At 37.3% G+C, this 26,714-nt stretch overlaps 1 protein-coding gene and 1 long non-coding RNA gene across 3 annotated transcripts in view; one reads left to right on the top strand and one right to left on the bottom strand.

Annotated features, from left to right (window-relative positions):
* The window catches only part of LOC128931788 (uncharacterized), an 88,209-nt gene that overhangs the window by 37,089 nt on the left and 24,406 nt on the right, over positions 1–26,714 (bottom strand). The window contains exon 2 of the long non-coding RNA XR_008480721.2: positions 2,961–3,076. This is a non-coding gene — a long non-coding RNA (uncharacterized LOC128931788). The remainder of the gene's footprint in view (positions 1–2,960; positions 3,077–26,714) is intronic.
* The window catches only part of IMPG1 (interphotoreceptor matrix proteoglycan 1), a 174,224-nt gene continuing 160,324 nt past the window's right edge, over positions 12,815–26,714 (top strand). For both annotated transcript variants that reach the window (XM_017971221.4, XM_008994700.5), the window contains exon 1: positions 12,815–13,071. In XM_017971221.4, the coding sequence (XP_017826710.1) occupies positions 13,005–13,071 (67 nt within the window). In that variant the 5' untranslated portion in view covers positions 12,815–13,004. The remainder of the gene's footprint in view (positions 13,072–26,714) is intronic.

The raw sequence follows: 26,714 nt of genomic DNA, 5'->3' as shown, positions 1-26,714 counted from the left end.
AAATTAGCAAGTATTAGTAAGCAGTCCTCAAATAGACCGTATCACCTGTTCTGTAGGTTCAATAAAATCCCACCTGGGTTTCAAAAAAGGATTGAAGTTGTTCCAACCATGCATTACATGGGCTTTCTTTGGTATAAACGCAAAAAAGTCTAGAGGCAAATTTAAGTGGCCTCATTTTCATCATCAGTTAGCAAGGATCCTCCAGAGATATGACTAGGCAACAGGACTCTAGAGGAACAAGTGTCCAACTTCATCATCAGACTGAAGAGTGACACACTAGACTTGTGTCAGAACAGGGAATCTTTCTAAAATATTTTAACCAATACACAAATTTTAACTATTTCTAATCTCATTTAGTACATGCCCATTTCCATTATCTAATTAACAAGCCACTAATTTCTCCAATGAATGCCCATTTCTATCCTTCATTATGCTAGTATTTAAAACTCTGGTATTAATCCAAATTAAAAGTCACTGATGATTATAGTAGCCATCTTTGGAGTGTAGCCTCTTTGCTGAATGTCTATTTGAGACTTCAGATCATGCATCTCACTCATTTTTACTGATAGTTAATAAGTGTAGGATTCTAACTTGTGATCAGAGACTGTGCTTAAATCACTTATTAGCTATGAAATGGAAAAAACTTTCTTAACCCCCTTAAGCTTTAAATTCCTCATCTGCAACATGGCAATAATAGTCACCTAATATGGTTAATATAGAAATTAAAGACATCTAAAGGGCTTAAAACACAAAAATATTTGTTACTATGATTAAAGTGTTTTGGCTAGCATTTTTCATATGGCATCACTTTGAAAGGTACTGAACTAGTAACCCCATTTCATTATCTTTATATGCATTATATCACTTTCAGACTGCGTGCCACTGCAAGAGCATATATGTCTTTGTGTTTCATGCTCTAACACTTTTTTGAGTCCTACAAAGTGAAGGATTTCGTAAACTTCTTTTTAAGCAAGTGCTTGTTAAGCAGACAAAATCTTGCACTAGCAGATCTTGATCTCGATCGCTCTCTCTCTTCCTCCCTTAACTGTGCTACAAACACACTTTCACCATGCCTCTTGCTCTGCATCTAAACGATCCTTTTCTAAAATAGCCTTGTGTTTTTTCCTGACTAGCTTATTAAACTAATTCTCTCTGGTCTTTTGCTGCTTGACTATATAAAAAGGAATCTCACTCACTGCATCTTTTTCGCCATCCAATTACACTGTAATGCACTGCGGGCTGACTTCCTTCCCAACTAAGCTACTGAAATGGCCTCCCAAAGGTAACAGATGTCTCCCTATCAGTTTCAACAGAGTTTCCTCAGCACTCATCATCTTGATTCTCTTTGAAACCCTTGACCCTGCTGATCATTCATACTTCCTTGCCGTGTGCCTAAGTGCTCAGACAATAAGATTGGAGGAATGCAAGCCACAAAGATATTTCAGTAGCATCATTTAAACTGGGTTTTAATGTCTCTCAATTCAAGTCTCTGTGCTCTTAGAATGTGCAACATTTATCATGACTTCTTCAACCACATATAGAAGGGAATATATGTAACTTGCTGAGACCAAACATGTGGATTCTCTTAGCAGTTGCAGCTAATTATTTTGGAAAAATCAGCATTTCAAAATACATGCAGATTGACACGTTTAAGATTTTTTTAAATTGCCTGCTTGTGTGTTTTTCTAGTCTGTGGCTTATGATTATTTTTACCAATGGACTAGATCAGTTCATTCTGTATTTGCTGTATTTATTACCAAGAACTTGGAGAGGGGCAAAGAAGCAAGACAGGAAAGAGCCCTATGTTAAGAGCCTTTGGAGGAAGGCTGACCTGCTATTTCTCCACAAGAGAATGGGATTATTCAAGCTTCCCACACTAGCATTCAGTAAAGATGTCTCCGAGAAAATAATGAGAAATAAGGATGTAGGTCCTCTGTATCTGGGTTGCTATCAATCTCATCCTCGCTAAAACTGTCATCTTGAGGCCGTATGATTGCCTCCATTTATTTTTGCTCTCGTGCAGCTTTTGGTAGGTTCCACCTGTTTCTTCTTTCCTCATTATGTCTGAGGAATCCATTTTTGTTTAATCCTATAGTCTTTTGCTGACAATGAAAGTGAGGTGGATCCAGAGGGTAAACTCAAGGGATGGAATCCTACCTTAGATGACATTCCAATTAATGTTATCCTTGTGTTTCTGTGCATTATATCCCTGATTTCTAAGTTATGATTAATAATGCAGGAAAAACTCTGAGCTACACAGAGTGAACCTTCTATTAGCAAGAAAGGCATTTCTTAAAAATATCAAGAAATACAGATGAAGATATTAGGGTTTTTCAAAACTAATACAACCTATTCCCTCCAGATTACAGATTTAATATGTATGACAGTGCCTATTTGCCCCTCCTAGTGGTGGTTCCTTCTAGGAGAAGTTCAACTACTCATGACTAATCACACATTTTGATGGTGATGGAAATGTATCAAGAATCCCCTGTGCCTGCCTGGATTGGAGAGACAAATCAACAACCAATAATGTTAACAAAGAGAAACCTAGAAATAGTAAGAGGACATTAGTCCTACTACCAAAGAAAAGACTACACCATTCCAGAGACAGAAACTTTTAGATTCCTATGTAACCACTGTACATATGTTTAAGTTAGTAGGTGTAATGTGAAGGAAAAAAACAATGTAAACAGTGACCACTTGATAGGACCCTGCCTTTTCATGGCTTCTCTTCTGTTCAGTGTTAATTTGTCCAATCAGTACCAGTTACTTGTTCAGAATGTTTTTCCTATAGAGGGAACATAGTGAGGGACAACAGAGAGAACATAGGTTTTGAAAGCAGAAAGATCTTGAGTAGAAAACCTGCTTCAGTTTTATTAGTTTCATAGTTGAATAATGTACCCACCATCTGTAACTCTCAGTTTTCTCAACTGTGAAATGTAAATAAAAAAGGTACTTACGAGCTGGGTACAGTGGCTCACACCTCTAATCCCAACACTCTGGGAAGCCAACACAGGAGCATGACTTGAATCCAAGAGTTTGAGACAACTTTGGGCAACAGAGTGAGACTCCATCTCTACAAAAAATAAAAAACCTCTATTAAAAAATTAATTTAAAAAAATAGTGCGTACCTCACGAGGGTGCTGGGAAAATGTCATATAAATGCATACAAAGCAACTAATTGAGAGTTTGGTATTTAATAGAAACTCAAAAAATTGTATCTATTTCAATTAATAAATGGAATCATTTCTCTGTGATATTAACTAATTCATTTTGGTAAACATGATATGGTTTGCTCTATACCTCCACCCAAATCTCATCTTATTATAATCCGCATATTTCAGGAGAGGGACCCAGTGGGAGGTGTTTGGATCATGGTGGTGGTTAACCCCATGCTGTTCTCAAGACGGCGAGTGAGTTCTCACAAAATCTGATGGTTTAAAGTCTTGACATTGCCCTCGTTGCTCTCTCTCTCCTGCCACCACAAGAAGACATGCCTTGTTTCCCCTTTGCCTTCTGCCATGATTGTAAGTTGGCTGAGACTCCCAAGTCATTCTTCCTGTTAGGCCTGCCTATTAGTCAAATCTTTCCTCCTCATAAATTACCCAGTCTCAGTTATTTATAGCAGTGTGAAAACAGACTAAAACTTATTATTTGTATTTATAGATTTCAGATAGAGGAACATAACTGGAAGGATATACTGCCTTTTCTACCCTACCTTGTACATTTTAAATGCACCACTGAAATTCTACCAGAAAATACAGGGGAAAGCTTACCTCTTTAAGAATAATAGTTATAGAGAGGACTCAAGATGGTGCAGTGAGAACAACCCAGGATTGAAGCTCTCGGTGAATGCACGAAGAGGGTGAGTCAGGGCCGCATTTCCACACGGATCTTTGTTGCCCACAGAACAAGAAAATTCCCAGGTATAAAAGAGACACAAGATGCCAGGTAGAGGTTTTGGCTGGTGCAGCTGGCAGCCAGTGCGGCCGGTGGCTGGCGCTGTAGCGCAGTGGCGCTACACAGCGCTCCACACAAAGTGCACTGGTTCAGGTGCCCTGTTGAACCGGCAATCTGAGACATGAGAGGGCTGAACTTGAGACTGAATGGGACTTGGACAGTGAGCCAGCCCAGAAGATTCCAGGAAAACAGCGTTTGGGGTAGCGCGGTGGGAAAAACAAAATGGAGATTCCAAACGCTCCCGGTGGAGAGGTTCCCTTAGGGCACAGCTGAACCCAGTATGGTGCAGCTCCAGGGGGAAGAGTTGTCCACCATTGCCAAGGCAATCTTCCCCTAATGAGGTACACGCCCATTGCTGACACAGCCTGCCATTGTCGAGGCAACCGGCTACAACAGAGAGACTCCACCACAGGGCGTAGCCCATGGCAGCAGGGCGGAGACTGCAGCAGAAGGGCAGAGCCAGAAGCAACAGGGCAAACCTCACACCAGCAGGGCCCTCAGCAGGCAAATAGTGACTAGACTGCCTCCTAGCTGGGCAGGACAGCACAACGGACACTCACAAAGAAAGCTGCAACCCCTCCGAAACAGAGCATCTGAGAAAAAAAGGATTTTTTAATGAGTTCTGTTGCAGGAGAATTAAACGTAGCAGCCTAACAGCCCTGAATGAACCACAGAGCTCACAACTCAGCACTTGAGCTCCTATAAAGTACAGACTGTCTCCTCAAGCAGCTCCCTGACCCCTTTATATCCAGAAGACTGACATTTGGCAGGCATCATTCTGGGACAAAGATAGCAGAAAAAGAAACTGGTAGCATCCCTAACTGTGCCACAGCTGCTAGAGGTGCACCCCAGACAAGCAGGGCCTGAAGTGGACCTCAGCAGTCGTACAGTGGAGGGGCTAGACTGGTAGAAGGATAACCAAGTAACAGAAATACTTCATCATCAACAATCTGGGCATCCACTCAGAGACCCAATGGAAAAGTCAGCAACTACACAGAAGACAGGTGGATAAATCCATAATGATAGGAAGAAACCAGCACAAAAAGGAGAAAAACACCCGAAACCAGAACACCTCGCCTCCTACAAAGGACCAAAACTCCTCACCAGCAAGGGAACAAAGCAGGACAAAGAATGACTGTGACGAAATGATGGAATTAGACTTCAGAAGGTGGATAATGAGAAACTTTTGTGAGCTAAAAGAAGATGTTTTAAATCAATGCAAAATAACTAATAACCCTGAAAAAAAAATTTGAAAAAAGATTCAAGGAAATGATAACAAGAATGGATACCTTAGAGAGGAATATGAATGAATTAAAGGAGCTGAAAAACACAATACGAGAACTTCACGAAGCATGCACAAGTTTCAACAGCCAAACTGACCAAGCAGAAGAAAGAATATTAGAAGTCGAAGATCAACTCAATGAAATAAAATGAGAAACCAAGATCAGAGAAAAAAGCACAAAAAGGAATGAACAAAGTCTCCAAGAAATGTGGGACTATGTGAAGAGACCTAATCTACATTTTTTAGGTGTACCAGAATGTGACAAAGAGAATTAATCCAAGCTGGAAAATACTCTTCAGGACATTTTCCTGGAAAATTGCCCCCACCTAGCAAGACAGGCCAACACTCAATGCAGGAAATACAGAGAACACCACAAAGATATTCCACAAGAAGAGCAACCCCAAGGCACATAATCATCAGATTCACCAGGGTTGAAATAAAGAAGAAAATACTGAGGGCAGCCAGAGAGAAAGGTCGGGACACACACAAAGGGAAGCCCATCAAACTCACAGCAGATCTCTCGGCAGAAACTCTAAAAGCCAGAAGAGAGTGGGGGCCAATATTCAACATCCTTAAAGAAAAGAACTTTCAACCCAGAATTTCATATCCAGCAAAACTGAGCTTCAGAAGTGAAGGAAAAATAAAATCCTTTGCAAGCAAGCAAGTACTCAGAGATTTTGTCACCACCAGGCCTGCTTTACAAGAGCTCCTGAAAGAGCCACTAAACATAGAAAGGAACAACCAGTACCAGCCATTCCAAAATCACACTAAATGCTAAAGAGCATCAACATAATGAAGAATCTACATCAACTAATGGGCAAAACAGCCAGCTAGCCTCAAAATGGCAGTATCAAATTCACACATAACAATATTAACCCTAAATGTAAATGGACTAAATGCACCAATCAAAAGACACAGACTGACAAATTGGATAAAAATCCAAAACCCACCAGTGTGCTGTATCCAGGAAACCCATCACACATGCAAGGATACACAAAGGCTCAAAATAAAGGGATGGAGGAAGACTTACCAAGCAAATGGAGAGCAAAAAAAAGCAGGAGTTGCAATTCTCATCTCTGATAAAATAGACTTTAAAGCAACAAAGATCAAAAGAGACAAAAAAGGACATTACATAATGATAAAAGGATCGTATACAACTAGAAGAGCTAACGATCCTAACCATATACGGACCCAATACAGGAGCACCCAGATACATAAGGCAAGTTCTCAATGACCTACAAAGAGACTTAGACTCCCACACAGTAATACTGGGAGACTTTAACACTCCACTGTCAATATTAGACAGATCAACCACACAGAAAATCAACAAGGATATCCAGGGCTTGAACTCGGACCTGGAGCAAGCAAACCTGATAGACATTTACAGAACTCTCCACCCCAAATCCACAGAATATACATTCTTCTCAGCACCACATCACACGTACTCGAAAATTGACCACATAATTGGAAGTAAAGCACTCCTCAGCAAATGCAAAACAACTGAAATCATAACAAACAGCCTCTCAGACCATAGTGCAATCAAGTTAGAACTCAGAATTCAGAAACCGACCCAGAACCGCACAGCTTCATGGAAACTGAACAACTGGCTCTTGAATGTTGACTCGATAAACAATGAAATGAAGGCAGAAATAAAGAAGTTCTTCAAAACCAATGAGAATGAAGACACAACAAGCCAGAATCTCTGGGACACATTTAAAGCACTTTCTAGAAGAAAATATACAGCAATAAGTGCCCATATGGGGAGAATGGAGAGATCCAAAATTGACACCCTATCATCAAAATTAAAAGAGCTAGAGGAGCAAGATCAAAAAAACTCAAAATACAGCAGAAGGCAAAAAATAACTAAGATCAGAGCTGAACTGAAGGAGATAGAGACACGAAAAACCCTTCCAAATATCAATAAATCCAAGAGCTGGTTTTTTGAAAAGATCAACAAAATAGACCACTAGCCAGAATGATTAAAAAGAAAAGAGAGAACAATAGATGCAATAAAAAATGATAAAGGGGAAATCACCACAGATTCCACAGAAATTCAAACCATCATCAGAGAATATTACAAACAACTCTATACACATAAACTAGTAAACCTGGAAGAAATGGATAAATTCCTGGACTCCTGTGTCCTCCCAAGCCTAAACCAGGAGGAAGCTGAAATTATGAATAGACCAATAACAAGGGCAGAAGTTGAGGCAGCAATTAAGAGCCTACCACACAAAAAAAGCCCAGGTCCAGATGGGTTCACAGCCAAATTCGACCAGACACACAAAGAGGAGCTGGTACCATTCCTTCTGAAACTATTCCAAATAATCCAAAAAGAGGGTATCCTTCCCAAATCATTTTATGAGACCAATATCATCCTGATACCAAAACCCAGCAGAGACCCAACAAGCAAAGAAAACTTCAGGCCAATATCCATGATGAACATAGATGCAAAAATCTTCAATAAAATATTGGCAAGCCGATTGCAACAGCAAATCAAAAAACTTATCCATCATGATCAAGTAGGATTCATCCCAGAGATGCAAGACTGGTTCAACATACGCAACTTTATAAATGTAATTCACCACACACACAGAACCAAAAACAAAAACCACATGATTATCTCAATTGATGCAGAGAAGGCATTAGACAAAATTCAACAGCCCTTTATGCTAAAAACCCTCAATAAACTCGGTATCGATGGAACGTATCTCAAAGTAATAAAAGCTATTTATCACAAACCAACAGCCAATATCATACTGAATGGGCAAAAACTGGAAGCATTCCCTTTGAAATCCGGCACTAGACAAGGATGCCCTCTGTCACCACTCCTATTCAATATAGTACTGGAAGTTCTAGCCAGAGCAATCAGGCAAGAAAAAGAAATAAAGGGTATTCAAATAGGAAAGGTGGAAGCCAAATTGTCTCTATTTGCAGACGACATGATAGTATACCTAGAAGACCCCATCGCCTCAGCCAAAAAACTCCTGAAACTGATAAGCAACTTCAGCAAAGTCTCAGGATATAAAATCAATGTGCAAAAATCACAAGCATTCCTCTACACCAATAACAGACTTAAAGAAAGCCAAATCAAGAACGAACTGCCATTCACAATTGCTACAAAAAGAACAAAATACCTAGCAATACAACTCACAAGGAACGTAAGGGACCTCTTCAAGGAAAACTACAAACCACTGCTCAACAAAATAAGAGAGGACACAAACAGATGGAGAAACATTCCATGTTCACGGTTAGGAAGAATTAATATCGTGAAAATGGCTGTACTGCCCAAAGGAATTTACAGAATCAACGCTATCCCCATCAAGCTAACATTGACTTTCTTCACAGAACTGGATAAAACCACCATGAACTTCATATGGAACCAAAAGAGAGCCCGCATAGCCAAGTCAATTCTAAGCAAAAAGAACACAGCGGGGGGCATCACACTACTGGATTTCAAACTATACTACAAGGCTACAGTAATCAAAACAGCATGGTACTGGTACCAAAACAGAGATATAGACCAATGGAACAACACAGAGCATAAAGCATCAGAGGCAACACAACATATCTATAACCATACAATCTTTGATAAACCTTACAAAAACAAGCAATGGGGAAAGGATTCCCTGTTTAACAAATGGTGTTGGGAGAACTGGCTAGCCATGTGCAGAAAGCAGAAACTGGACCCCTTCCTGACACCTTACACTAAAATTAACTCCAGATGGATTAAAGACTTAAACATAAGACCTGGCACCATAAAAACCCTAGAAGGAAATCTAAGCAAAACCATCGAGGACATAGGAGTAGTCAAGGACTTCACGAACAAAACACCAAAAGCATTGGCAACAAAAGCCAAAATAGGCAAATGGGACCTAATGAAACTCCACAGCTTCTGCACGGCAAAAGAAACAGTCACTAGAGTGAATCGGCAACCAACAGAATGGGAAAAAATTTTTGCAGTTTACCCATCTGAAAAGGGCTGATATCCAGAATTTACAAAGAACTCAAACAGATTTACAGGAAAAAAACAAACAAGCCCATTCAAAATTGGGCAAAGGATATGAACAGACACTTTACAAAAGAAGACATATATGAGGCCAACAATCATATGAAAAAATGCTCATCATCACTGGTCATCAGAGAGATGCAAATCAAAACCACATTGAGATACCATCTCACGCCAGTTAGAATGGCGATCATTAAAAAATCTGGAGACAGCAGATGCTGGAGAGGATATGGAGAAAAAGGAACACTTTTGCACTGTTGGTGGGAGTGTAAATTAGTTCAACCATTGTGGAAGACAGTGTGGCGATTCCTCAAGGCCTTACAAATAGAAGTTCCATTTGACCCAGCAATCCCATTACTGGGTATATATCCAAAGGACTATAAATCGTTCTACTATAAGGACACATGCACACGAATGTTCATTGCAGCACTCTTTACAATAGCAAAGACCTGGAATCAACCAAAATGCCCATTGATGCCAGACTGGATTGGGAAAATGTGGCACATATACACCATGGAATATTATGCAGCAATCAGAAATGATGAGTTTGTGTCGTTTGTAGGGACATGGATGAATCTGGAGAACATCATTCTCAGCAAACTGACACAAGAACAGAAAATGAAATACTGCATATTCTCACTCATAGGCAGGTGATGAAAAATGAGAACACATGGACACAGGGAGGGGAGTACTAAACACTGGGGTCTATTGGGGGGAAAAGGGGAGGGCCAGTGGGAGGGGGAGGTGGGGAGGGATAGCCTGGGGAGAAATGCCAAATGTGGGAGAAGGGGAGAAAGGAAGCAAACCACTCTGCCATGTGTGTACCTATGCAACTGTCTTGCATGTTCTGCACATGTACCCCAAAACCTAAAATGCAATAAAAAATTAAAAAAAAAAAGAATACTAGTTATAGTTGACAACCACCTTGAAGAAGCACTTCTGGATTAATTAACAGTGACCCATAATTAAACACAATTGTAATTAGAAAACAGCTTGATGGTCCCAGAAAGCATTGTCTTGGGAATAATGAATATTTGTCATTCTTACTTGCTTTCTAAGTGGGAGTTATCAACACTAGTTTCCCAGATTTTTCATCAAAAGTGGAGAAAAGGGCATCAGGTACTGCCACCAAGAGAAACTTTTAAATATCTGTTATTTTAAAACAAATTAAATACTTCTATATTCATATCTATGATAGAGGATATCTTCTTGAACACAAATTAGTCTATCCTATATTTTTCTTAAGCAACATATTTCATTAAGAAGACTGTTAGGAGGCAATTGTTTTCAGAACTTGAAATTATTTGTTTCTTTCCTAGAGAAAGAAGAAATACTTCACAACAGGGTTAGAAATGTTAGTATAACATAAAGCTATATAGCAAACCAAGAGAGAATTATTTTTTCAGCTAATGTGAATGTATTTTAGCAATATTTATATATAAATATATATCTAATCTATTGCATTCTCATATCATTTTTCCTACATATGGTTATGTAAAAATAGATACATCTTTCACGAAGTTCATTTCTCATTTTCAGATACATTGTTATAAGTATGATTCTATACCAGTTGATGGTAATTTTCTTTAAATATTACAAAAATAATCGGTAGTTGAAGATAAGACCTAAAAATCTATTACCTTTGACCACCTCTGCATACCCCAAGAAAATAATGTTTAAGGAATTTTTTTGACTATAAAGCCACAACAAACCATGAGAAAGAAGACAACAGTAATACAATTTTAGAATTACTACAGCCAACATTTTCAATACCTAAGTGAATATTATTTTCAACATATAATTCTATATCCAACCAAACTATCAACCAGGTATGAGGATAGATGGAAACCATTTTCAAACATGTAAGATTTTAAATTTATTGACCACAAACTTTCAGTAATGTACTAGAGCATGTGCTATGCTAAAACAAGAGATCAAGAAAGAGACAATACAGGATCCATAAATCACAGAATCCAATACAAGAGAGAGGTCGAAGGAATCCTCAATATGATTGTGAACAGCGATCCCCAGATGACTGCTGTGAACAATGACAAGAAATTAAATAATACAGACTGAAGAGGGTTAGAAAGCTCTTGGAAAGAGAGACTATCTGAAGTGTTTAACTATATGAAGAGATTTACATATCCAGGGTAACATTTAGGGGTAATTTATTATTTTGTATTTAGAAACTAAGAAAACATTTTTTAAAAAATGAGACAATTCCAAAAAGTATCATAGAAGGATAGTGATGAAGTGTATAGGCTCTTGGTCGGGTGCTGTAGCTCATGCCTATAATGCCAGCACTTTGGGAGGCCAAGGCTGCCAGATCACTTGAGCCCAGAAGTTCAAGACTAGCCCAGGAAACATGGGGAAACCCCATCTTTACAAAAGAATACAAAAAATTAGCCAGCATGGTGGCATGTACCTACAGTCCCAGATACTCAGGAGGCTAAGGTTGGAGGATCACCTGACCCCAGGGAAGTTGAGGCTGCAATGAGCCAATGAGCCATGATCACACCACTGCACTCCAATCTGGGTGACAGAGTGAGACCCCATCTCAAAAATAAAAACAAAAAAGAATATAGGCTTTTGAACCAGACTCTTTAGGTTCAAATCCTGGCTCTGCCACATACACTTTTAAAGAGATAATATTAATAGTACTTATATCATCATATTGAGAAATCTATGGGTAATCTATGGACATCTCCAAGAACAATGTCCATCCACAACAAAAGAGCTCAATACACAGTAGTAATTACAGTGTGTTTCATGGCTCAGGAATATGCAGCATGTGTATAGTCAAAATAATATAAAACCAAATATTCAAAACTGAAACTACAATAACACTGATATAGAAGGATGGAAAGATGTTTATGGTGAGTGGAAAAGGTGTGTGTGGAAGTAGTTATTCTCAATACCCATTGTTTGATAATATCTAAAAGTGAAAACCTCCAAAATAGTAATAGAGGCATTATATTTAGAAGTGCAAATGAGACTACTAAAAGAATTCGCTTAAGGAAGTAAAAATGGCTCCCCTTTGAAAGAAAGTATGGATAGAAGAAAGGCAGAATTTTTTCTCATAAACTTTGTAAAAAATAATTGACTCCTTAAACTCTGTGCATACAAGTTTTAAAAATTAAAACGAGACTTAAATCAAAAAAGCCACATGTATGTAATTACAAATCAAAAGCAATTTACAAAGCAGAACATAGAAGAGAATGGAGACAGCTTCACTGCCTGCAGAGACTAATACATATTGAATAACCATACACTTTCAGGGATAGAAATTAAGCTCTTTTAATGGAGGTTTCTCGTGCATGTCATTTTAGAAAACATCTACCCTAACTGTCAGCCTTATTCTCTGCTTGGCAGGACTTCCCCTGGCTCTCTGTGTCATTGTAACAGGTGAATTACTAAGAAAGAAGTGTGTATGTAGACGCTTGTTTATAACGGCATTCAGGGTCCTGGAGCTAGGCTGACAGATGCTCCTCCAGAAGGTTAATGAGATAAAGGTTCCTCCAGCTGGCCCTTAAGCAGAGATTACTCCTAAGGGAAAGACAAGCAGATTATCCCAGAAACAGACACTGCTACATGTTCTTCATAAATTACCACCCTCATAAAGGTAAACCAAGAAGGTTATCCTCAATCAGTGGGTATCAATATTTAATTATTTTTCACTTTTCTGTTACTTTTTAATGGGATTTGAGGTTGTTCTGTGACTGTTATCAGAATTACCAATGCACAAAAGCCAGAATGTATTTGGAAATTAGAAGAGCTATTTTTGTTTTTTGGATTTTCCTCCAAGTTCAAGGAACCAAAGGTAAGTTATTTTAGTGTTTATTTTTAAATTGCTTATCTATAAAATCTACTGATGGAAGTGAATATTTAGCACCAAAAAGGTTACCAATTTACCTCAGGGGCTAGTCTATGGTAGGCCTTGAATAAATATTGCTTGGTTGATTGAATAATTATCAGAAGTGATTTTCACTTGATTTAATATTTATTATATGCTCTTAAGTGCAGTGACTATTAACACACTAGGAGAGATTAATGCATCCTATTTGCTATTCTAAAACATTCATTTGAAAATTCCTATTATTAATACAAACAACATTGTATTAATAAAACTCACACAAAACTAACTCCATTTATCCACCCAAACTCAACAAACAAAACCTAAAGATAAAATTAATGTTTTAAATAATTTATGGTCAGACCAAAAAAAGTATTTTTTAACCTTCTCATAATGAAATCATGAGTTGCTTTCCCTTAGAAAATAGCAAGTATGCTTCATCTTCAGGGTTCATGATGACAACCAACATTGAAATTTGGCTGTTTTTGTAAGTTGTACACATCAAAGGACTAGGCAGTGTATGTTGTTACGGCAAATCTACATCTGAATATGAAATTAAAATAAGCCACAAACAGGCTGTTTTAAGAAAAATAATGTGTGTTTTAAAAAAGAAAAAAAAAACAGCCTGTTGGAGAAAGCTTCAATTTTTTATATAAGCCTAACTATTATAACATACTCAATCTTTTTAACCTTTGAAGTCAATAATGGTAAGGCTTTTGTTAAGGATGACATAGCTTCAGACAATAAACATTTTAACTAAAGTATTGGTTTGGAACATCCATGAAAAAGTAAAATTAATAGTCATCGCATGTGTATGTCATAAAATAACTATGATTCCATCAGTTATTTTATATAGAATTTCTCAGCAGTTGCATTTGGAGGGAGAAAAGATTTCTCGAAAAGGTTTCTTCATGTTTTGTTATTTATAAACAATAGTGAAAGAAGCAAAAGTTTACTTTTTCATTGAATTATCAATTATATATAAATGTTTATATTTATAAAAATCATTGTAAATAGAAATAAAAAATGAGCTTCTGGTATATTCTAAACTGAATGTGATGAAGTAAACCAATTTGACTATTTCATAGACATAACCAAGCAATTTGGCTTTGTTAAATTTTTTGTTACATTAATTCTGTTAATTTAACTATTTTTTCTATTTTTATATATTACATATCAGCTATTATACACAACTCCAAATATAATTATATATATAATTATATATAATATTATATATGATTATACTATATATATATATATAAAAGAAGTGAAATGAAATCAGCTTATCAAAAAAACTGCCATTTGTTATATGCTTACTTCTAGGAAACAATGCCCAATAATTGCATAACAAAAAATTCTAACATGTTACTTGATTTTTTAAATATAGATTTAGGGAGTACAAGTACAGTTTTGTTACACTGATATATTGCATACTGGTGAGATCTGGGCTTTTGTGTAACCATCACCCGAATAATGTACATTGTACTCATTAGGTAATTTCTCATTCCTCACTCCCCTTCCACTCTCCCATCTTTTTGAGTGTCTAGTATCTGTTGTTCTACTCGCTCTGTTTTGTGTACACATGATTTAGCTCGCACTTGTAAGTGATACCATGCGGCATTTGCCTTTCTGCTTCTCAGTGATTTCACTTAAGAGAGTGGCCTCCAGTTCCATCCAGGTTGCTGCAAAATACATTATTTCATTCACTTTTTTGGCTGAGCAGCATTCCATGGATATATAACCATATTTTCTTTATTCATTCATTTGTTAATGGTCACTAGGGTTGATTCCATATCTTTGCTATTGAGAACAACGTTGCAATAAATATTCAAATACAGGAATCTTTCTGATATGATGATTTCTTTTCCTTTGGGTAGACACCTGCAGTGGGATTGCTGGATCAAACGGCACTTCTATTTTTACTTCTTAGGTAAATCAGCATATTATCTTCCATAGAGGTCATACTAATTTACATTTCTGCTAACAGTGCATAAGCATTTACTTTTCTCCACATCCGTGATTTTTTGACTTTGAATAATAGTTATTCTGACTGATGTGAGATGATATCTCAATGTAATTTTAATTTGCATTCCTCTGAGATTAGTGACATTGAGCATTTTTTTCATATGCTTGTTGGCCATTTGTATGTCTCCTTTTGCAAAATATCTGTTTATGTTCTTTGTTAATTTTCAAAAATAATTTTAACTTTTACTGTAGGTCCAGGGCATACACATGCAGGTTAGTTACATAGGTATATTGCATGATGCTGAGTTTTGGGGTACAAGTGACCCCATTATGCAGGTACTCAGCACAGTACAAAAGAGGAAGTCTTCCAACCCTTGTCTCTCTCTTGCCCTCTTCCCTCTAGTCGTCCCAAGTGTCTATGGTTGTCATCTGTATGTCCAGAGTACCCATGTTTAGCTCCCACTTATAAGTGAGAACATGCAGTATTGGGTTTTCTGTTTCTGTATTAATTTGCTTAGGATAATGGTCTCCAGCTTCATTTATGTTGTTACAAGGGACATGATTTCATTTTTGGTTTTTTTTTTTTATGGCTGCAAAGTGTTTAATGGTTTATATATACCACAATTTTTATTTAATCCACCACTCATCAGCACCTAGATTGATTCTATGTCTTTACCGTTGTGAATAGTACTGTGATGAACTTGCAAGTGCATGTGTCTTTTTGGTAGAATGATTTATTTTCTTTTAGATATAAGCCCAGTAATGGGATTGCTGGGTCAAATGGTGGTGGTTCTGTTTTAAGTTATTTTGAAAAGTCTTCTTTGACCACTTTTTGATGGGGTTAGTTTTTTCTGGTTGAGTGTTTGCATTCCTTATAGATTCTGGATATTAGCCCTATGTTAGGTGCATAATTTGCAAATATTTTCTCCAATTTTGTGTATCTCTTTACTCTGTTAAATATTTCTTTTGCTGTGCATAAGCATTTTACTTTAATTAAGTCCCATTTGTCTATTTTTGGTTTTGTTGCATTTGCTATATAAGTCTCAGTAATAAATCATTTCTGTAGGCTAATGTCCAGAAGAGTTTTTCCTAGGTTTCCATTTAGAATGTTTAGAGTTTTAAGCTCTCATGTTTAAGTCTTTTATCCATCTTGAGCTAATTTTTATATACAATGAGAGATATTAGTTCAGTTTAATTCTTCTGCATATGGCTATCCTATTTTCCCAGTACCATTTATTGAATAGTATATTCTTTCCCCAGTATATGTTTTTGTCAAGTGTGTCAAAGATCAACTGCTTGTAGGTAGGTATGTGACTTTGTTTCTGGGTTCTCGACTGTATTCCATTCTATATATATCTTTTTATATCAGTACCATGCTGTTTTAATTACTATAGCCTTGTAGTATCATTTGAATGTGATGTTTCTAGCTTCTTTCTTTTGTTGTTTTTTCTATTTGAGCTCTTTTTTGGTTCCATATGAATATTAGTATTGTTTCTTTTTAATTCTGTAAAAAATAGCATTGATATTTTGATGGGATTGCATTGAATTCAGAGATTGCTTCAAGAAGTATGGCCATTTCCTGGTGCATTGATTTTCTGTGCCCTAGCTTCTTCTGGCGAGTTCTCCACTATGGTCCAGCACTTTCCTCTTGAAATTCTATTTATAATTTTTCAACTGTAACTTTGAGTCTTTGACTCCTTTCTCTTCTTTTTTTTTTTTTTTTTTTTTTTTTCCTTTTTAATGGAGTCTCTCTCTGTCACCCATGCTGGAGTACAGTGGTGCCATCTCAGCTCACTGTAACCTCTGCCTCCTGGGTTCAAGTGATTCTCCTGCCTCAGCCTCTTGAATAGCTGGGACCACAGGTACCTGCCATCATGCCTGGCTAATTTCTGTATTTTTAGTAGAGGCAGGGTTTCACCATGTTGACCATGATGGTCTCAAAGTCTTGACCTCAAATGATCCACCCACCTCGGCCTCCCAAAGTGCTAAGATTACAGGAGTGAGCCACCACAAGTCTTCTTTCTAAGGAGAACTGGCATCCAATGTCTCCAGTCAGCCATATTGAAAAAAAAAAACCTAACTTGCTACTCATTTAGGGCTTTTTATTTCATAAGAATCTTAGATCTGTGAATATATGTTAATCTTCAGTTAGCGAGGTTTATATTAATTAAAGCTTTACCTCTGCCAACTGGTTTCTTATTCGTGGCCAACTAACCATCATGAGTATATTTACATAGAAAATAGTTTGGGTAGAGAAAAGAAAGGTTCAGTTCAACACAACTAGCTTCTAAGCATAACAACTGGGTGTTTAGCTAAATTCAGCAGTTTCATTTTAAAAGATGTGTAGTTTTGAAAAATTAAAGAGACAAAAATTACCAATAGTAGTTCCATCCAAACACAATCTATGCTAGCATTACTTTTTCTAGGAATGTGTATTTAATTTTTACACGATTACAGCTCTACCATACACAAATTTTATGTCAGCCTTTTGTAGTTGTATTACATCATATGAATGTTCCACATTGCCATCTAGTTTTGACAAGCTTCGTTTTATTGGCTGCATGTTTCTTTCAGTAAATGTGTCAAGATACGCTTTATCTAACTACTCAACAAAACTGATTATTACTAATTATTTTGTTATTGCAAATAACATTGCAATAAAGAGCTTTGTGCATAAGCCTCAGTATTTAAGACAGCATAAATTCACTAAAGTAAATTTATTGGGTCAAAGCAATGTAAACAGTTTTATGGTATTTGACTCACATTTACAAATTGTTTCTCAGAAGTTTTTCTACGCCCTTAGGTGACTTTTTACCAATTTAATTCTGCAGAATGCTTACCATATAGTCAATACTGTGCTACATACAGAATATAAAATGATTCAGACATGCCAATATTTCAAAAGGTTTCCTTTAAGCTTTGCAGATTATGAATGTAGTTTTTTTCCATGAATACCTAAATGTGAGATAGCTTTGATTTCAAAACATTCATTAAATAAAATTCTTTTAGCACAACAAAAGACAGTTCAAGGGCTCAAAGAACAATTACTTCATTAAGACACCAAGGCTCCTTTCTTTGAGGTTCATAACAGAAATACCAGTGCATCTGATATGCACATCACTGCTTTATGTTCTTACTTTTCCATTCCACATAAATAATTTCATTTAATTGCTTGTGACATTCAATGCGTAGGAGAAAGAGAAGAAAGAAAATTTATCCTTGGCAAGTCCTAAAATGGAAATAGTGTTTACCTTAGTATGTGTCTTTTCCACTACATTTGATTATACTAAATGAAACCTTTAACTAAGTTATTATTAGGTCACTAAGGTAGGATAATTATTTTAGTAGCTGTGAAATGTCAGGAAATTTGCATTTCAGACACTCCACTTCTTGCCAGTCCTTTACTATTGGGGTATGCTCTCATTTCATAAAATTACACAGAAGATACTTTGCTTCATTGTAGCTTCATTAACAGGGAACATAGCTTCATTTGCATACCTGAGACAGCTGCCCAATGGTAGGCACATTAACTGTGTAGCTCCTATATTTTGTTCATCTGTGCTAGTCTCAGGTCAGCATCATTCAAAGGTCCCAGGCAGACTTTCTTGTTCAATCAAATCTGAGAGGATGTCCTTAAAATGGAAGCTATGTAAACTGAAGACACTTCGTGTACAAATGAACAATCTGCGGCAGCACACCTGAAACCATTTATTAGATTATGTATTTGCTTTAATAATAAAAATTACTTGCTGCCTTGGGGCCCCTTTATGCTTGTGTCACTAATCATACTCAGGGACTATTGCATGTGTGAGCTAATTAAACAGGGCTGAAATGACCTACTAGTTTCTTAACCATTTCTGTTAATGATGAGAATACAACCACCTTGAACATCAGCTGTATTTGCATGCTAATTATGTCTGGAAATTCAGATCCTCTATACGTTTGGTGACACAATCATTTTCACATATTTTATGCTATTTGAAAATAATTCATCTGAAGCAAGAAAGTTTATTTTTCACAGTAGTCTCTAGGCTTATATTTTAACTCAGAATACACGTTGTAATGACCATAATAAAAATCCTGACCTCATCATTGTATTATAAAGTACCACACTCAGGGGTAACTGAGGTCTCCATCCACAACACCGCTTCTTGCTTAAGGGTAGAAAAGACCTCTGCAGTCGTGGGGAAGGAACTTGTTATACCAAGCCTTAGAAAAACACACAGCAATTTGCTGAAAGAAAGGAAAGTCTCTGACCAAAATGTGAATTGTAATCTTCCACAGTGGACAGTTTTCAGCAACCACTGGGCATAAGTTCACTGTCTAAGAAGATCTTTCCTTCCAAGGCTACGATGTCAGCCTCACAAAGCAGGGTCACCAAGGCAGATGAAACCTGTAATAAAGGAGGGTGCACTCTGCTCTGGGTTCAAGGCAATCTGCATGCCCAAGCTTATCTCACAATGAGTTCATGAGGTTGACTGACACAGCCCTGGTAATGAGAATTCATATATGGAAATGCGGCTGTCAAGTTCTGAACTAGCAGCAGAATGTGCTTCTGTAATTATTTACTGAGAATGTTCTCCCTCTATTGCTCCTCTCTTCCAGCCATAAGGAATGTAAAAAGAATATGAAAGAGCTACAGAACAGCGATGCTGCTTCAAAGCATATGGTTGTTTTAAGTCAATAAATATTTTCTCATTTACATTCAGTCATTCTTGAGAAAACAATGTCTTTCTGTATTGCCTTTGTAAAGTCATCTTAATTCATTCCAACTTCATTTTCTTCATTCAGCCATCTTAAGCCTCTTCACCACAGCAAGCATCTATTTTCATAATTGCCCCCAGAAGAAGAGTTAAGGAAAACTAAATGAAGAGAAGTTTTGTGGAGAAAAGTCAGAACCTCAAAATTAGTGAAAAGTTTCTGCTTCAGAACTGTTGTAATACCATAAAGAAAATAACACATGTAGGACTAATTTGTCTGTCTTAAGCTTCCTGCTGCTTTATAAACAAGTAAAAGTTACATTTAAGTAAGTTGAACTATGAAATACTATGACACTATTATTAACCCATTGTACCCAGATCAGCTTAGACCTGATCAAAACACTTTGCAGACAGTAATCATGTTAATAATAATTTAGATTAACATATCTTTTTAAACAAACATAAAGCTAATTTGTGCTTATTTATGGTTGGGAACCTAAGGCAGAGAATGCTAGGTAGTATTTCTAAAATCATTTGAGGTGGGAGAGTTAGAACCAAAGTTGGGATGTGACCTGTATCCAGTTCTATCTTACATCTACTTAATCTATTAATAATAATCAGTCCTCTATAATATAATTAGTGGACTTAATATGGATTTTACTATTAACTCAAAAACCAACTTTGCTAATACCACCAGATGATTGCTGGTTCAGCACCATTTCTAACATCTGTTTTCATAAACGATCTCAGAATACAGGGTCAGATCCTTCAGCTCTGTGCTAGAAATGGAGGCACCTATCTTAGGATGCCTACCTTTCACTAAAAGGGTGTCATGTCTTGAAATCCTCAAAGTATTAGAGTCATTTATTGATAGTGTTATTTTAAACGCCCATGACAAAACTCTATGTTAGTAGTAAGTAACTTATTTAAGACTGTGTTATGTACCTAAAGGCAGTATGTTGCTTAATGGGTGCAACTTGACACTTGGGAAAGTATCTTCAAAACACACTGCCCTCAAAAACATCACTCCCCCTACCCCACTATCAAAACACTGAAACTTCACCTCCAGATCTGCACTCTTTTCAGCCTCTGGAGATACAAGATTCTGAAATACCCCCTTTTCAATAATTTCTCTGCCTCCTTTTTATTGGATCTGATCCTATTCTCATCAAAACATCAGTCCCTCAGCCATTTTGTCCAGTTCTTCAGCCTATCCAGGCCTCAATAGACTGCACATGAATCCTAGGTCCTGTAGTTTGCTACTGAGCCACTCTCAACAGTCTTCTTGGTGGTACAAAAGAAATTGTGCTCCTTGACCTCTGTCTCATCTTCTTAATCTCAATCTAGGAAAGTTAGATTTTTCTGCTTTTTTTTATTCTCATTCCTGAGCTTCCAAGTATTATTAGAGAAATTCAAACAGAGAGCTTCCATGAAACAAATTCCTGCACTGTCAAGTTAGCTGGGCCCCACAAGCTATTCCACAGTCTATTCATCTCTTATTCCCTACACTAGTCCCCTAGCCAGATTTCCAAACCTTCCCTTTCCAAGTGAGCCTGCAGCCTGATTTCCCCATTCATAGAAGCAGTAATAACAGTGTAGCTAAGAGAAAAAAAGTTGGCCGGACAGTTTTGTTTTTTTACACTAGTCTTTTGAGATGGATACATAGGTCATTAATATTTAGCTTTTTCCTTTTTCTAAAATATGCGTTTCGATGACATTATTTCCATTAGGAACTGCTTTAGTTTCATTCCACAAGTTTTATTATGTGGCAATTTTATCATTTAAGAAAAATACTCTCTAATAACCATAATTATTTCTTCTTTGACATATGGGTTATTTGGAAGAATTTTTTCTTTTCAAATATATGAAGATTTTCCATCTGTTTTTCAAACTAATTTCTAGCTTACTTCTCTATTAGTCTGAGAACATGACACATGTGATATCAGATTTGAAATTTAGTACAGTATGTGTCCAATTTTTGTTTATTTTACATCTGCTTGAAAGAAGGCATATTTTATAGTTTAGAGAGATGATGCCTCATACATGTCCATTAGGTCAGTTTGAGCATGTTTTTCACATCTTCCCTACCCATACTGAATTTATTTGTTCATTTTGTCAATTAAGAGAAATATCTTAACATGTACTTACTGTTATTGTGGATTTGCAGTATTGTCTATCAACCTTTGTATTATATATTTATGTGGCATTAAGTGCATAGAATTTTAACTTCCTATGACTATTAAGCAGTTATCAATGTGACATGTCTGTCTTTGTCTTTGTAATGTTTTCTGCCTAATAATGAACTTTGTCCACTGGTTTGTTGGAACTGGCTTGATCGAATAAGAGCCAATTGACCACATCTTTTCCAAACTCAGTGTTCCATTATGTCACATTGGTGGCTTGAAATCAGTCATGACAGAGTATTAACACACAGAAAGCAGCAAATGACACAAATCTCACCCACGCCCCAGAGCTGGTTATTAGTATTTACAATAATGCTCTGACTTCATCTGATATTAACATATCAGCTTTCTTTTGATTGTTGGTTTTTTTTTTTTTTTTGATTGTTGTTTTTCTATTATAACTTTTTCCATTCTTCTAATTTTAACCTCTATGTTTTCTGACTTAAATATGTCTCTTAAAACCACAAATCATGGGAACTTCTTTCAATGTAGTCTGACAATCTCTGTCTTTTAACGGGAGCATTTTGACTAAATACATCTGCTATCCCAAATATTCCATGGAACATACTTTTACTGAAAAATAAAATATTCATTATTTATCTGAAATTTAAATTTGACTGGGTCCTGTATCTTTATTTGCTAAATCAGGCAATCAATGCCTACCAGGCCTAGCCCTAAACCTCAGAATGGAGTGGTACTAGATCATAATAACCGGTAACAATGTCCCAGGCTCTCTGCAAAATGCCAATATCTCTTTTCTCATTTAATTTTCAAAACAAAACTACATAAGAGGCAAGCACTAATCAAAAACTCTAGTGTTGGAAATATTATCTACTTTCAAGTTACAAACCAGAGCAAACAGAAATTAGTTAATTGCCCAATTGAGGAAGTTACTATAGCTTCAGTTCCCAAGTACCCAAAATGAAGTTTCCCTTACTTTTCTGCAGGAACTGATAGGTGCTTATGCATCTGAAAGTTAACAGCCAAAGATGTACAGCTGTTTCTATTTGATCTGCTCCAATTCTGCTATGCTTCAGTAGTTAGAATATCATTCTTTTTTGGTAATATATGCAACAAACAATCTGTATATATGCAATTGTCTTTACTGAGAATTCCCAACATACTCCAAGATTAAATTTACATGACAGCAGTAAGACCAAAAGGTAGTGTGTGGTTTGTAATATTATAATCATGGATAGTACAAACTTCCAGAAAACAGAGATGCTCAGCTAAATTAGAGCTGACTCTGAGATAAGTGCTTCAGATATGATAGAAATCAAATGATATAAAATTTTCCCCCAAATATATAGCAGTCTTAGTAATCACAGAAAGAAAGATATCTTGTGTTATAGCACCACAGCACAGCTGGAACCAGAAGGAAAATGGATATTTGGCACAAATCATTATGTCTCATAAGTAAATCCACATTCCTTTTCCCTAATATCTCTTCAGTGTACCTCAGCTTCTGAAGTTAGCTTCCGCCTGAATTTTTGGAATTTGTTTTATAAGCTCTTAGTGGGTCTCTGTGAATTCTTGTTACTTGTTATCCCCAACCACCTCCAAGTCAGCTTCAAATACCATGGACTGAACCTACCTCCTGCTCATGCATTACCTGGTACTCTCTGGCATAACCCCTTGGTTTCCAACCTTCATGTCAACCTACGCTGTACCAGTGCTCTGCAGAGCATAGTGTTGCTCACATTCATGTACAATCATAATCTCAGATTTACTTGTAAAATTCCTTGCTGATTCTCTTACCACTGACCTGTGTACTTATTTAAGCCCACATTCTGAAACTTATGGAGATGGTATCCAAAAAGTACACACAATTGAGAATTAGCAGGGCCCAGAGTGATAGCTCACACCTGTAATCCCAGCACTTTGGGAGGCCAAGGCAGGCGGATCACCTGAGGTCAGGAGTTTGAGACCAGCCTGGCCAACATGGTAAAACCCCGTCTCTACTAAAAATACAAAAATTATCGAAGCTTAGTGGCAGGCACCTGTAATCCCAGCTATCTAGGAGGCTGAGGTAAGAGAATCGCTTGAATCCAGGAGGCAGAGGTTGTAGTGAGCCGAGATCATGCCATTGCATTTCAGGCTGGGTGACAGAGTGAGACTCTGTCTTGAAAAAAAAAAAAAAAAGAATTTGGAGGCAGAGCAGTGAAAAAGGTTAGTGGAACTTCAGTTACTGTAAGGATAAGATGATTAGGAGTGGCTTAATGGGCCTTAATATATACATATGAGGAGATGGCAGCAGGATGATTTGAGGGGTAATGAAAAGTCTGGCTGCTGGAGAAAGGATTGGTTTGTTTGTGTCCGCCCCCGAAAACTAGGCAGCTGCGCATGAAGCCTTCGCCAAGCTGGATAACCATTTTAATAGAACTGCTCTCACCTCAGTTTTACATTCCGTTTACTCCAACCTGACCTCAGCATTAATCCAACTCTATTCTTCATTATTTCAAAGTGATAACGCATTTTACTATTAATCACAGCTTATAAAAATATCCTACTCTCATATTTTTTAAGCTTGGCTCATGTGTAGAGAAAGGATTTGTTGATTTTGTTTATGTATTCGGGTGGTCCTAAACATTTTAAATGTTTTGTTAAAATTGCCAAGGCAAATTTAGCATTCCATGAAGAAGCAATGTGTTGATCCTATGGTTTCTCACAACCCCTGGCACAGCACTGCCCACCTTGAGTGTGCCTGTACCCCTATTTGAAAGGCACAGGCATTCACCCTTACTAGAAGTATAGTTCTCAACTTGCAGGAACAGCGCCTCTGCAGCTGGCAGCTAAATGTTAGTGAACCTCAGCCGAGAGTCTACATTATCAAGTGATTTCAAGCCTCAAGTGGAGGCAGTATGTACTACATTTTTTTGCAGCCGCATAACAGGGAACTCAGATGTGTTTCTCTCCTTTCCCAGGACACAGAGACTAGTCAGCTCTGAGAAAGAACACTCCTCCTCTTCTCAATATGCCCTGCCCTCTCACTCTACTAAGACGGATGGGGAGTTTGCATACATTTCTGCTCTGGGTACGATTGAAAACACAGCCCTGCTATACTCCTACCTCTTCACTCCCTGACATTTACCAGACCTGAAGAACTGACAACTTCACCTGTTCAGAGGATCATCCCCTTTGGGCACAAAAGAGGCAACCTCCTTTTCTACCTCTCCCTTCAACTTCAGTTCTGTTCCTGCCCAGTCACCACACTGCTTAGGCCCTCAGCAAAAAGTGCATATGTTGTGTGCCTCAGCATGTCACCTATAGATTTGGTTCTTCCTTTTTTTTTTAAGTGCAATGAGGTAGGGCTCAGTACATATGTCCATGTACAGAATTGAAGGTAGGCACTAGGAACCCCTTTTTTTTGCAAGGGTTTGCCGAGGACCCTAACCATTTCCTTCTGACATAGCAACTGTGATGGTTAAACCTGATTTTTGCAAGAAGAGAAAAATAATGCAACCACTCTAATTATTTCAGAGAAGAGACCGCTGATTTGTATCCTCAGTAGGAGTACTGCTGCTGAACAAATGCCAGTTTTAGAGGTAAAAAAGACAGTGATGGCATCCAATTTTCAAAAGCTACAGAGAGGAAAATGGTGTAGCATTCACCCCATGCATTATTGATCATCAGGGTGCATGCTGGCTATTGTGAAAGTCTATCTACTTCCCAATTCATTAAAGGAAATAACTGCAAGTTTCCTTACTTTCTGTGGCCTTCTTTTGCATCATTTATTCCCACAAGTTTTGCCTCCCAGGCCACAGACTGGGGCTGGCATTGTATAAGTTTGTTGAGAACTACCTGTAGGAGGGCTAGTGGGAAAGCAAGTTGTAGAAGCTTCTGTGTTCTCCACTTTATTGCCCAGAAGACAGTGTGCTTAAAATCCATGCAATCTTCTGGGACAGACTGAACAACGTAGTCAGAAAATCTGCATAATCTGTTGATCATATTCAGGTATGTTAAGCACGATTTGTATTTAATTGCCTTTGCTCTTTGGGAAAAATTTCTCAGGTGTATAATTGACAATCTACTAATGTAGTGGGAGGACCGGGATATAATGAATCACAAACAAGAGACATATTTGCAAAAAGGCCACAGTCTCTCACTTTTTTTAGTAAAGTTAGAAAAACTGGGGAAAAATTAAATTGTGGGGGTTTTTTAACTTCCAGTCATTGATTTGGTGCTGAAATGTTATCTACTTATTCTCTGCAGAGTTCTGTTCCTCAAATGGTGATTTTTGCCCTGCAGAAATTCCAGTAAATTTTGTCTCTGCTCCCATTAATTAATTCATTAAGACATCGAGACCTTTTCCCCTAGGAAGACATGATGGGTTTGCTAAGTGCTTATGCCAATGGCTGTTGCTTTCATAGCAATGCTACCATGAAAGCCTGATTCTCCTATTGCTGATGTCTAGGATTGCCACTGTATGTTTACAGTAGCCTTTGTATATCTACAGGATTAAATAGCTAAAAAAAAAGTTCTCTAGAAGAGACAGTTTGGTAAGGAATGGTCCAAACAGGTTGGTAAGTATCTGCTTGAGAATGTAACCAAGAAAGAGAATGACTTGTGGACAAAGCTGAGCCTGAAATGGAAACTTTGTAAGCAGCCTATGACTGGAAGCCAACTTTTGTATTGGAATGAATAAAGTAATAAGCTCTTCAGTGATATGACAAGGAGATGATGTGGCCTGTAATGTCTTCAGGGATGCCAGTCAACATTGAGGTCACATGGCCATCAGCCTTCAACCTAGAGTGAAAATGGT

The sequence above is a fragment of the Callithrix jacchus genome, chromosome 4 (assembly GCF_049354715.1).
Source record: "Callithrix jacchus isolate 240 chromosome 4, calJac240_pri, whole genome shotgun sequence".
NCBI lineage: Eukaryota > Metazoa > Chordata > Mammalia > Primates > Cebidae > Callithrix > Callithrix jacchus.
This window is presented reverse-complemented; position numbering and strand designations above follow the sequence as displayed.